The 14370-nt window shown below is 36.8% G+C and overlaps 1 protein-coding gene across 4 annotated transcripts in view; it reads right to left on the bottom strand.

Moving 5' to 3' along the window:
* Positions 1–8643: 8643 nt before the first annotated feature.
* PALS2 (protein associated with LIN7 2, MAGUK p55 family member) overlaps positions 8644–14370 on the bottom strand; it is a 125174-nt gene continuing 119447 nt past the window's right edge. For all 4 annotated transcript variants that reach the window (XM_032773858.2, XM_032773857.2, XM_075062409.1 and 1 more), the window contains 3 exons: positions 13916–14118; positions 13306–13434; positions 8644–9969 (listed from right to left, as the gene is read on the bottom strand). In XM_032773858.2, coding sequence (XP_032629749.1) covers positions 9793–9969; positions 13306–13434; positions 13916–14118 — 509 coding nt within the window. In that variant the 3' untranslated portion in view covers positions 8644–9792. The remainder of the gene's footprint in view (positions 9970–13305; positions 13435–13915; positions 14119–14370) is intronic.

Below are 14370 nucleotides of genomic sequence, written 5' to 3'. Positions count from 1 at the left end.
AGATAGAAAAGATCCCCTCTCATAGCTGAGAGCCAGACAAAGACACAGAGCCAAACATTCCCTCCCCTGAGCTTTGAAAAATCCGGTTTCCTGATTGGTCCTCTGGTCAGGTGTTTGGTTCTCTTTGTTAGCCCTTTACAGGTAAAAGAAACATTAACCCTTAGCTATCTATTTATGACAGTTGCCCATAACGCTGAGTTTCCTTGTCGGTGTCAATTTATGATACTGCTCTAATTTCACATTTTTTTATTTAATACTGAACATTTTAAAAGCCCTCCATAAAATACATATAAGTTGACAGGTTCTACTATGGTTTACCACACTGAACCTTAAACAGACTCTGGTTTGTCACAATATTTAGAAACTTAAGCTGAATCCATAATATAACTTTTAAAGAACAGAGTTATTATGAACTAATCAGTTATGCACCCGAAATATTTGCATTAAAGTTTATTTGGTATTTACTTAAATTAGTCCATCTATGAAACAGGGTGGATTGATTTCTATCAAAGCAATTGAAATCAGCAATCAGGAAACCTTTATTTAAATAATCTATTTTAATTGTATTTTGCATGTGTACGTTTTAGTTATTTTCCCTAAAGATTGATTCTTATTGATTGGTAACCATTAAAACATGTTGATTTGCAACTAAATACAGCCTTTACACTAAACTGGCGTGTGTTTTGCTAACCAGGAGGATACATTATATCTATGCATATTTAAGCAATTATATAGCTTAACATACATTTGTTCAGATTCTTAATTTTTACATTATAGAAAATGGTGAAAGATGCATTTCTTATTTACTAGGTTATTTTACTTGTGATTTGTTTCAAGATGTATTTGGATGGATATTCTAATTAAATTAAAGATGCACAAAACCAAAATTTTTTAAACATTAAATAAAACAACATCAAATGTGCTACACGCTTAAGAAAAAAGTTTTATCAAAGTATGTTTTGCATTTAAAATTGGAATTGAACTGATAGTTTCTGGTCACTTTGTTCTTCAAGATTTTAGAACTAGTAGATCTCATCATGACACCTAGTCTTTACTCCTAGGTTGGAAGAAGAAAACAACCTTTCCTGGTTTTCAGCTCTCAATTGGCTTCTTCATTATGAATGAACTAGTAACTGAACTAGTTGAATAAACTGAAATAAATAAAATATTGTTTCTGCACCTGCAGAAGAGGCTACTACTGTCAAAACTGCTGTGTTAGCCTTAAACAGACTTTGGTTTCAGGTGCTTCGCCAGTGATTACCACCAGTTCAGTGGTTTGATTTTCTTTAAAAGTTGGCAGCAAACATGAACTGCTTATTCTTTTTTTATTTAATTTAAATTATTTTAATAGACAGTAAGTTTGATGACCTATGCTAAGGTCTATTTCAAATTTAAACACATATTTTAAAAATAAACCTGCATTTAATTTAACTTAAAAAAATCCATTTTTTTCTTTTTGATCTTTTAAATAAAGCATCAATTTTTTTTCCATCTTGCCATGGAATAATTTGTGGTTCATGACATTCTGACTGCATTCTAGCAAAACGCTATCATTCACAGGATGAACCCAATATTTCCTCGATAACTCTATACATACACAATTTTATGGTACCTCATGAACTGCTTAATATAGATAGAAGTTACAGATACAGAATAATTTTTAGAGTGAGCAAATGTATATTTTAAAAAATATACATTTATTAATAATCATCACCATCCAGGTAGAGATATATGTGCCAGTTTTTAATATATCTCATATGTAGGAATATTTCCTTTTGATTAAATCTTGGTACATCAGTAATATGATTGTGCACATTAACATTTTTTGTTTTACCATCCACGCATGCACACATTCACTCCCAGATATTTTACTATTATGAAGATAAAAGTAAACTAACATATTCACGTACCTTACAAATTTAGCAACATGTCTAACTCACTCACACATACCCATTGTGGTGTTATGGTTACTCAGCATAAAGTTTAGCTACTTTACTTTTCCAGTGTCCAGGAAAAAGTGAGCAAGTGCTTAATACTCAGAAGATGAACCAAACACAAATGTGATTTCTGGACAATAGGAAATGTTATAATTTTAAATCCCCAAAATACTATTAACAATATAGGACATGCTATGAGAAATATTTTCATTTTTTCAAGCTTAATGCATTCACAGCATCTCATCATTACTTGTATATTATGCAGGTCAGTCTAACTTGTGTATCTTCTAGCCCAGTGGTTCTCAACAAGGGGTACACAGAAGTCTTCCAGGGAGTATGTCAACTCATCTACATATTTGCTACTTTTACAACAGGCTACATAAAAAGCACTAGCGAAGTCAGTACAAACTAAAATTTCGTACAATGACTAGTTTATACTGCTCTATATACTATATTATACTGTACAGTAACGTGCATATACACACTGTATTAAACATGCGTTTTATGTCATTTACTGATGCATGCAAGCACATTAATGAGGTTGAAGTGATCATGGTATGTATGCAGTTCCAATGTAAAAATGGACAGATTTTTAAAACAAGATGCTGGAAGCGGTGGTAGTCATGACAGTGAAATTTGTAAGAAATTGAAAATGACTGCAAAAACTCCATCAGTTCTGCAAGGAATATGTTGCTTTTGGATTCACATCTACAAACAGCGATCCACCTCAAACTTTGTGTTTCCTTTGTGGAGAAGTCTATTAAACAACAGTATGAACCTGGCATATTTGCAACAACATTTGAAGACAAAACATCCTGTGCATGTGTGTAAACTGGTAGAACTTTTTCAAAGAACGGTTTCTGAGTTGCAAATTTGTCAGCTTAAAATGAAAAAAGCTTAAACTATTTCTACAAAAGCACATGAAGCCTCACATGCTGTCTCCTTTCTTATAGCAAATCAAAGAAGCCGTACACTATTGCAAAAGATCTGATTCTGCCTGCTGCTGTGGCGTTTGTTAAAAAAGCAGTTGATACACTCAAGAAAGAACTCTTATCAAATGATACTGTGTGTCGCAGAATTGAAGAAATGGCTGAGGAAATTTTCTCTCAACTTGTAGAGAAACTTAAAATGGCAAATGCATTTGCCCTTCAGCTTGATGAGTCACGAATATTAGTGGAGAAGCTCAGCTGATTACTTACATTGAAACTGGTATCAACAAGCACATACTGTTTTGCAAAAGTTTAAAGGCAAACTCAATCGGAGAGGACATTTTTAAACTGACTTTTTCTTCTGAACACAATTTGAGTTGGAATTCATGCAAAGTCATCCGCACTGAGAGGGCCACTGCAACGACCGAGAGAGTGAACGGACTTGTAGCTAGGATCAGGAAAGAAAATCTTTCCATGCAGTGGGTGCACTGTATCATACACAGAGGGGTTCTTGCTTCAAACAAGATGAGTTCTTAACTGCATGAAGTTTCAAATGAGTGTCAAAATTGTCACTTTATCAAGTCCAGGCCTCTCAATGCTCACCTGTTTTGCATTGTTTGCATAGAGATGGAGTCAGAACATCAGCTACTGTTGCTTCACACAAAGGTTCATTGGCTTTCATGACGGAAACTACTTGACAGACTGTCTGAATTACACACAAGTTCACGCGTTTCTTTCCGATCATTCATTCCCTCATTTCCTCAGCCATTTCTCCAATTCTACGACACACAGTGTTATTTAATAAGGGTATTTTCTTGAGAGTATCAACTGCTTTTTTTTTTTTTATCAAGCATGTTTTCTGCAAGCGCCACAGCGGCAGGCAGAATCAGATCTTCTGCAATAGTGGACAGCTTCTTTGTGCGCTTTTGTAGAAATAGCTGAAGCTTTAAGAACACTCTGTGGTTACCTCAACTTGCCTACCTCACAGATAAACTTAGCAACCTGAATTATCTAAATTTGTCCATGCAAGGCTGTGACACTAACATTCTGAATCATGACAAAGTGAATGCTTTTATCAAGAAAACTGAATTCTGGAACTCCAAATGTGGAGACAAAGACTTTACATGTTTTCCACTGCTTCATGCATGTCACTGATTTCTGCACAGGAGAAACTGAGCGGAGCAAAATTAAAGATATAACAGTAGATCATTTTGCTCAATTGCCCTCTGAGTTCATATTGTAGTGAGAGATTCTGCTTTGAATGTTCTGAAATACCTTGAATATCTCAATAGAGGCTTACAGAAAAACCTCAAAAGGGGTTTAAATATCGCAAAAATTCACTTTTCCCAATTGATATAATTATGGTGGTGGCAGTACACCTCTACCCCGATATAACATGAATTCGGATATAACGCTGTAAAGCAGAACTCGGGGGGGAAGGGGGACGGCTGGGCGCTCCGGCAGATCAAAGCAAGTTCAAAATAACACATTTGCACCTATAACGTGGTAAGATTTTTTGGCTCCCAAGGACAGTGTTATATGGCGTATCAGGACACTTTGGTTTGCATAAAATAGTAGTTCATTTTAAGGTTAAGGCTCTAATTAAGTAGAAATTAATGATAGTTTAAATTTAGAAAATCCAACAAGGCTAATCAAAATGGGAGAGACAGGAAAAATGTAGTTCAAAATTAGGTTGTGGAAAGTTTAGCACACAAGATGGTGTCAGAGGGAGGAGCTTAGAAAGGTCTAGAATCCAAGATGGCATCAGAGGAGTAGCTTTCCTACCTAAAAAATAGGTATTATGTCATAGGGAGGAGCTGAAAAACTAGCAGCTGATTGGCCATGAGGAGCTGACCTTGAGAGAGCAAACACTATATAAGGCTGACAGCCAGCAGCTGAGTTTGTAGTGGGTTCAGCCAGCAGGCTGAAACTGAAATATGGAAGCTGCTTGAAAAAAAAAAAAAAAAAGGAACATTCTGCAAAACAGCTACCTGAAAAGCAGCTACAACAGCAGAATTCCAAGGTTGCCATAGCAACAAGCAACTGCCTGCCAGCAGCAACGAACAAGCAGCAGCCACCACTGCATCCATGGCCCAACTGAGCAGTGAAACTGCAAGCTGTGAAAACTGTGCTCTCTAAATTCAGACAAATCAGAGTGACCAATGGACGAATCACAGGGAAATTTTTAATAAGTGTAAGTCTGATCTTTTTTATCTAATATTTAAGAGTGTATGGGTTTGTCTGTAAATAAAGCTGGATGCCTGTGTCTTGAGTGAGATCTTCCCTTCCCCTCTTGTAATCATTTGGCCAGTGCTTACAGGATGTTAAATGTTAAGTAAAGATTTTATGTTAAATGTTGTGACAATGATTTCTTATATGTATATATAGAGACTGCATATCTTATATTAAGCACAGGATTAGATTGTAACACTAAGACTAAAAACCTTTGTGTATGTGGGATCTTTATATACATGTTACACTGAAGGTGCTGTATTCTTTGTAAAAAGAATAGGAGTACTTGTGGCACCTTAGAGACTAACAAATTTATTTCAGCATGAGCTTTCGTGAGCTACGGCTCCCTTCTTCAGATGCATAGAATGGAACACACAGACAGGAGATATTTATACACACAGAGAACATGAAAAGGTAGGTATGTATAAATATCTCTTGTCTATGTGTTCCATTCTATGCATCGAAAGAAGTGAGCTTTAGCTCACGAAAGCTCATGCTGAAATAAATTTGTTAGTTTCTAAGGTGGCACAAGTACTCTTGTTCTTTTTGCAGATACAGACTAACACGCTGCTACTCTGAAACCTGTATTCTTTGTGTGTGTAAATATTGTAAGCAGTCTGTCTTATTTAATTGTACTGCTTTAATTACGATGTTTTAAATGTAATTTTATTGCATTTTTACTATATTCTATGTATTCTTTCTTGCTTCATTAAATACATTGTAACTACTTATCTTTTAAATAAACAATTATTTCATTTTTGAAGAATTACTGCTTGTGTGTCGATCCTTGAGAGGAAGGCTGTATCCGTGTCTTTTTAGGGAGCAGCAAGACTAGCTTGCCCTGCGGAGCCCTCTGTGGGGCAAAGACAAGTCCCCTGGTAACACCCTGACGATTCCTTTAGGGCAGACCACAAACCTGGTTACCCTTTCAAGAAATTAAAAGTGCCATTGTAGGTAACATAATTTGTGTCTAAAATTTTAGGGTAACAATACTGCCCCAACATTCAATACAACTTGCTTAACTTGACTGGGTAAGAAACCCATTCAAAACATCAATTTTGTCAGATGTTAACAGCAGTAACCTCTCTGCCAGTCAGCAAAAAAACCTTCTTGAGCCATTCTAAGACCAAGGTCAGCAAATGAAGTTTAAAGACTCTGTACAAAACACCAGAACTGGGTTAGTGTGGAAAGAGTACACTGACCTTGGGAACCATGGTTTGGATGTTCCGTTACCTTTTGGGTCAACATTTTTGTGAAGTCTCATTTTCTGTTATAACTCCCATTAAGACAGAGTAGGAATAGACTCAATGTGGAGAAAAACTTAATCGTTGCTGTTGCTTCACTGCCTCCCAGAATGACAAGGCTCAAGTATCACACTGAAATGTAAGTACAATCAATATTTATATTCCAATCCATTTATTTTATAATTATATGGTAAAAATGAGAAAGTAAGAATTTTTCAGTAATAGTGTGCTGTGACACTTTTGTTTTATGTCTGATTTTGTAAGCAAGTAGTTTAAGTGAGGTGAAATTTGAGGCACGCAAGACAAATCAGACTCCTGAAAGTGGTATAACAGTCTGGAAAGGTTGAGAACCACTGTTCTAGCCTACCACCCTTTCTACCAATATGTATTATGAGATGAAACTATCATGATGGAAATAGCATCTTCATTCTCTAACCGTCTGGTGAATGGCAACCTCTCTAAAAGGTTAGTTTGAATTCAAAATTCTCATTGCTGTCAGACTAGAAGATTTTTTTTTAAAAGAGTAAAAGAAAAAAATTCAGCAATTTGAGTGACCATATGCGCTGACACCTATTTTTTATAGTTTAAAGAAAAGTTTCAATGTTTTCTGAACTGTTGTTGTTTTAAATCCAAAGCAGGTGTGTTTATATAGCTAACCTGGTCCTCAATGAGGAAAGCATACTTCACTAAATTTGAAAGATTTGGTAAAAAAAAGTCTGGTAAAGAGTTTATTTTGCTTACCACCTTAAGTGTAGAGATCCAGATAATCCCCATTAAGGTTTCGATACACTAGGTTCCTATATACATCCTGTCAGACAATCCTTCCTATGAAGGAGTCCCAGAATCACACTCCCCAGCTGCTTCTACGTTAAATACCTAAAAGGATACAGCAGGCCTGATGGCACTTATGATAGGCTCCAGTGTGATCAATTTCACATTTTGCATGCTACTGAACACAGGAGGGCCTAGGCCCCAGCACAAACTACCACCACACTGTCCCTTTTGACAGTCCTATTTCTATGATAGTACTGGAAGTAGTACAGTAGTTTTCTGACTAGACCTTGGTGCCTACATTTCCATTTGGCAAAATACGCTCTGACAAAGCTGCAAAGTAAGTGAAATTTGCAATATATGGCACTACAGTGTGGAAAGTAAAATCTTCTAATGTCACTCATTAGGGAGGAGCTAGCTCAACCCACTTTTGGCATCACAGTTCAGGAGTTAGTCCTTTATAACTCATAATGAAAGGCGTAGTGTCTGTCCAGATAACATTTCCCACATACAGTACATGTTTATCTCCTATTACATAGCATACAACAAGGACACTGATAGATCAATCATAGCTATAAAGTCCTATAGTACCAAGACTGAATCTTTAAAATATTCAAGCAAAGGCTCTGCTATTTGTTGGCAACAACAGATCTATTCCTCACAGTACCTTTAGAGCAGTAGCATCATAGAACCTAGTCTCCTGAGAGTACCAAATAGAAAAAAGTGTCATGCTGGCACCACATATTATGAAATCTACCCAACTTTTAAAAAGAAAAGAAATAAACCCATATATACTTTGCAGAATTTAACAGAATAAAAACAAAGTAGTGATACCAGTTTTCCTTAAAAGTTTCAGACTCACTTTAAAAAACTGAAATCTCAATACCAAGAGCCACAAAGACAACCAAGGCTATGCAAGATTTTGTATAACATTTACAAAATATACTGGAATCTTTGAAAAATATTTTAGGGGTTTTTTGATTGTCTATAACTTTTGAGACTCACGGTTTCTTTGTATAAAGTAACTACATAAAACTACCTGAACCCTGTTTTCTTGTGTACATAATCAAAAAACTTTAAAAGCCCAAGAGCACACTATTGTTTTTACAGTGTATCTACTCTTTTGGGTTTTTCATCAGAAACAGAATTCAGCAGAAGTCCTCTTTTTGTTGGCATTCTGTGTAATATGCTTTGGCATGGAAAAAACTGCAGAAGACAGGTGCCTGTCACCAGAGAGAAAATAAATTAAGTGGATAGATGACTGTAATTTAGGCTCATAAAGCTGGTAACTGATGAAGAAATGTGACTATATACAAGAGCTAGTGTAATATAAAATATGGTCACAAGAAAAGTTTGTCTTAGTGACACTTTGTATTTTCACTTTATACATGTTAAGGAGAATTTATATTAGTAAAAGTCTTGAAAATATGAATCAATATGAATTTGGAGATAACAGGAATTATGCCAGTCAGTCTACTGAATGGAGAATTATTTCATCACGAAACAAAAAAATCCTGTTATAAAACAAAATATAAATAACATTGATTTTTAGCATCTGACAACAACTTTCTAATTTCACAAGCTATCCAGAGAAGAATGCAGTTTAAACACAATATAACAAATAGCACAAAAATCTCATCACATCACATCACATTTCATAAACACAAACAGCTGATCACTCACAATATTCCAAAATGTAAAATAAGAGCCAGCTAAATATCACAGGAACTCAATTCACAGATCAACATACAAATACCGAACAATGTCTCAATAAAAAAGCAGGTTTCTTTAGTCATGTGTTTTCACAAGTGTGAATAAATAGTCTTACACGCCAAGCCTCATTGTAAGGCTCTGCAGTATAAGGCTCTCTTCTCAGCTACTTCACTATGATCCTAACTACAATGACTTACATTACATACAACCTTTCTGACATCAGTACCTCAACTGTAATGGGCTAAAAGGTTGGCTCCCAAGAACAGCATAATAAGTAGAGTGCAAGGTATTGTTTTACATCATTGTTTTTTAACGGTACACAGAGGGGAAGTCTACAGTACATCTGTCTAAATCAAAATAGACAATAAGAAACCATGAAACTGCAAAAGTGTATAAACATTGAGCAGAAAAATGTCAGAGCAATGTAGCAAAGCAGTGCTGGTTGCTGCTTTAATATTTAAAATTCTGCTCCCATAAAAAAAATAATTTAAAGGTGCCTATTAGGAAAAGATTTAGTGTTCTTTCCTAACAACAACTGACCTTTGACCAGATGAACACTAACTTGAACAAGAGTTTTACAAAAATTGTTTCAAGTATCCTTCCTTATCACAGTGAAAATGTAAGACCAAAATGTAAATGTTAAAGTGAATGACTTGAAAGTTTAGATGAAAAAGGCAAAGGTACTAAATTAAAACATATAAAAATGCTTCAACGCATTTCCTTCATGTGACATGAATAGAAAGGTTACCTGTAAAAAGTTAGAAAAATTAAAATAAATTACATATTTAAGTACACTTTTCCTTCAATATGTTATATAAAAACTCAGAATAGTGTACTATCATCTGAATATACATAGAGTAAAAATGCAAGGGTGCTGCAGGTATCTTCCATCTCCACAGAATGTCTTCTGAGAATGTTTGTTGCAGCTAATTTCATTTGTTAGCTAAGTCCATCTTCAAAAATCTGTCAGTATACCCAACTAATTGGGACCCATTGTTGCTCCAACCTCAATTTCTCTATAGCAGTCTGTAGCTTCTCAAAGGCTTTGTCTAGATTGTCATTTACAATGATGAGATCAAAATAGTGGTTGTATGCTCTCTGAATCCGTGCACTTTCATCAACTGTTTTTTTCAAATCAGTGTCCTGTTGAAAAGATTTGGAGACTAAATTAAAATTGTGACATTAGCAGTTCATTACAAGTTCAAACAAAGATAAATGAATGAAACAATTAGTAACATCAGTTCGTCAGGTAGTGCAATTGACTTTCAGTTTAGTTGCAATATTGAACAAAAGCTTTCATTTACTACAAATACTTGGAAGTAAAGTTTAAAATATTTGATGGAGATGGAAGGTATGCTTAATGTAATTTGGGTAACACTATGAGCAAAAAGAATGAGGAGTACTTGTGGCACCTTAGAGACTAAGGTATACTCCAAGTACTCCTCGTTCTTTTTGCTGATGCAGACTAACACGGCTACCACTCTGAAATCTGTCACCAAGTAAGAGCAAAGCTTTCAAAATCTGGTAAATTTGAAAGGTGACTACCAGCCCCAATTCAGCAAAGCACATAAACATGCGCTCAAACGTACATACATACATAAATGCTCAGATCAGCTGGTGACTATCTGCCCAAAGAGGCCTTTTACTGCAGTTATTTATTTTGTATGTGGAACTGTTGGATACAATGAGTGTGGAGGTAATTTTTTCAGGAATCATTCACTCCTCCAGCAGCACACTTTCTCACTCCTTGCATAGATCCCTATTAAGTGATCGGAGGTCCTTTTAAAACCAGGTGTCCTGATTAGCCTGCCTGCCATAATTGATTCTAGAAAGTTCTCAATTGGCTCCAGGTGTCTTGATTAGCTCGCCTGTCTTAATTGGTTCTAGCAGGTTCCTGATTGCTCTAGGGCAGCCCCTGCTCTGGTCACTCAGGGAACAGAAAATTGTTCATCCAGTGGCCAGTATATTTGCCTTCTACCAGACTCCTGTAACCTCACTCCTGTTCCTATTATTTCATTAGTTGTCCCCCAGAATAATTTGGTATCACAGACCTGTGGATTCTCCCCTTAGGCTGGGGGGGGGGGGGGGGGGTCCTTCAGCAGCGGGCGGGCTTTGCCCACCCACTTCCTGGATACCAACAGGACCAGACTCCTATACCTCACTGGCCTGGTCTGTCACAATAAGAAGACAGTAGATATCATAATACCACTATATATATCCATGCTATGTCCACATCTTGAATACTACATGCAGTTCTAGTTGTCTCATCTCAAAAAGATACATTAGAATTGGAAAAAGGTACACAGAAGGGCAACAAAATATGATTAAGGTTATGGAACAGTTTTCATATGAGGAGAGACTAAAAAGATTGAGAAGTTTTAGTTTAGAAAAGACACAACAAAGGGGGGGATATGACAGAGATCTATAAAATGTGAATAATGTGGAGAAAGTGAATAGGGAAGTTTATTTTCCCTGTTACATAACAAAAGAATTAGGGGTCAGCCAGTAAAATTAATAGGCAGGAGGTTTAAAACAAACAACAGAAACTACTTCATACAACACAAAGTCAAACTTGTTGCCAGTGGCTGTTGTGAAGGTCAAAACTATAACTAGGTTCCAAAAAAAGAATTAGTTAAGTTCATAGGGGATAGCTCCATCAATGGCTATTAGCCAAGACAGTCAGAGAGGCAACCCCATGCTCTGGTGTCCCTAGCCTCTCACTACCAGAAGCTGGGAGTGGACGATAGGATGGATCACTCACTAATTGCCCTGAGGGAATCTGTTCATTCCCTCTGAAGCACCTGCCTTGGCTGCTGTTGGAAGACAGGATACTGAGCTAGATGGACCATTGGTCTGATCCAATATGGCCATTCTTAAGTTCCTCTTTTCTAAAGGAGGAATGCTAATTTAGCACCAGAACAGCCAAAAGTAGTAGGGAAATTTGCAATTGCTTGTTATATTAGAAGTGATTTAAAATAATCCACTAGTATGCAAAGCAGATTCAGCGGGAGGAGGGATAGCTCAGTGGTCTGACCATTGGCCTGCTAAACGCAGGGCTGTGAGTTCAATCCTTGAGGCGGGCCACTTAGGGAACTAGGACAAAATCAGTACTTGGTCCTGCCAGTGAAGGCAGGGGGCTGGACTTCATGACCTTTCAGGGTCCCTTCCAGTTCTGTGAGATAGGTATATCTCCATATATTATATTATCATCCAAATGCACCCATTTACTCAGAAGTGGCTGCATAAACAGATAATATTAAACAAACACACACTTTGTCTCTCTGTGTAAAATACACATACAGATTCTGTATACATACATATATAAAAGGCACAACAAAAACACATTAAAAGAACATTCTTTAGGTTGCAAAGTCACACTTGAAAGTCAGGAAATGCCAGATTTACAGTTGCAATTGCAATCTGTTTTCCAATTTTAAAAAGAAAAAGGTAAAAACTAATTATTTTGTGTGTAAATGTAAGAATATCATACCACAATCATGAATCATCAGTTGGATTTCAACCTTTGGTATTACAACAGAGACTGCTTCTACTAGAGCTACTTACAGGACTAAGAACATCAACTGGCAGCAGGAGAAACTGTTTTCTCATACATGACAGGGGAAGAAATGGGTTACTGGGTTCAGATGGTGGATCCAAGGAGAAGCCCAGCCCAGCTCTCTCCTTTATGCTGCTGGAGTTGGGGGAGTTCCTGCCCAATGTGTTGACTCAGAGGGTGGATAAGTATCATGTGCTTGGTCGATGGAATAGCCTGAGGAAGCACAGCTCATATTCTCTCCCCAAGGAATTAGGGGAGCTCCTAGTCTATGGGACCACTTGACTCCATGTGTTGCAGCCAGATAATTTATAGGGGCAGAGGAACCCAGCTTGGCTCTCCATCTCCCCTCTCCCCAGCAGCTTCCAGGTGTTCCCAGTGCAGGACGTGCTGCTGCTGTGGTAGCAGGAGCACAAACCTGTTCAGTGATTGACAGGCTGTCAAAATCTTTCCAAGGAACACAAATGAGAGAAGGATCATTTTTATTTTTAAATCATTTATATTTTAGACAAATCTCAATGGAACTTCATGGGACAAAGGAAAGCTACTCTGCAGCCCTAAAAGATTCTCCCTCTCAAATATCAACGGTCTACTGCAAATAGTGGAGGTGTGAGAACATCCCAAAGAAAAGTTTTAAGAATCCTTTATAACAGAAAGTATTAGGTAACCCAAATTATACGGGGTGCCACCATAATAAATTAATTACCTTTATTTAAAAATCTATCAATTCATGTCAGAACCTAACAACTTGTGTTAGTAGTATATGATCAGTTTAAATTACTCTGTATTATGTAATCTAACATAAATCTTGCCTAACCTTCCTCAGCAAGACATTACACTCACATGTGTTACAAAGAACTTATTGAAAAGGAAAAAGGTTTAAGAAAATCCTGTGAAAAAAACTATATAGGGAAGAATTTGCTTACTGTTAGAAGTTTGGTTGTAATTCCAGCATCCACCACAGCCTTGTGCATAGCACGCAGAGTCTCTAACTCTGGAGCAGCAATAAACACTACATAGGGCATAAACTCTGAAGTCCTCAATACTTTCAAGGCCTAGAAACAAGAAAACACACAAAAAACAAACAAACAAAAACAACCCCCCCAAAAACACTAAATTGAATTAGTTAAAAATTAAAATAAGTCACTGTACTTCTCAGTCACTAAACACTGAAGTACTGCAATTTTAATCTGGTACTATCAACAAAATAACAAGACAATTTTTGTACTCCTATCCCATCCTCAAAATGCTACCTTGCCAAAGGAAGGTATGAAACTCCCCTTTGAAATGTTCAACATCACTCTTACATTGGCCAAATGGATTACTGATCAGCAATGCAAAACACTGTCTGTTACAGGCCTAAACTGCCTTTTCACATTCCTGATCTCTTCCACCTCAAAATGTTAAAAATCCAAACTAACTTGTGAATCTTCCATGGTACTGTAGGATACAAGACTAGCTTACAAGTCTTCAAATTTAAAAAATCTCTCTTCACCACTCTGATATTCATCTTAGGATACATGACACATTACATACCTGTGGGTTCACATCCAAGATGCATGTCCTTCCAGTCTGAACCACTTCAAGGATGGAATCTATTTTGGTGCCATAAAGGTTTCCTTCATACTCTCCATGTTCTAAGTATCTGCCAGCTTTAATATCTGCCTCCATTTCAGCTCGTGACACAAATCTGTATGCTTGCCCATCTTTTTCATCATCCCTTGGCTTTCGTGAAGTAACTAAATACAAATTTTTGGCAAATCACTGGATATAAAAACTCCCAAGACATCTGAAGATTGATTGGGTGTAAAGCCATGTACCTATAATGTGTGTCTTTTCTGTGTGGGGAACAAACCACTGTCCAAGCTCATGTTCAAAACTTATGAGTATAATTCCCCCCAAACCCATTCCCTCTGCCCTTACTCTCTTCCCTCCCTCATTTCATCTACCCTTTCATTCATTTACTCCCTCACCTTCATCATTCCATATTC

Source organism: Chelonoidis abingdonii, chromosome 2 (assembly GCF_003597395.2).
Source record: "Chelonoidis abingdonii isolate Lonesome George chromosome 2, CheloAbing_2.0, whole genome shotgun sequence".
In the NCBI taxonomy this organism is placed as follows: Eukaryota; Metazoa; Chordata; order Testudines; family Testudinidae; genus Chelonoidis; species Chelonoidis abingdonii.
This window is presented reverse-complemented; position numbering and strand designations above follow the sequence as displayed.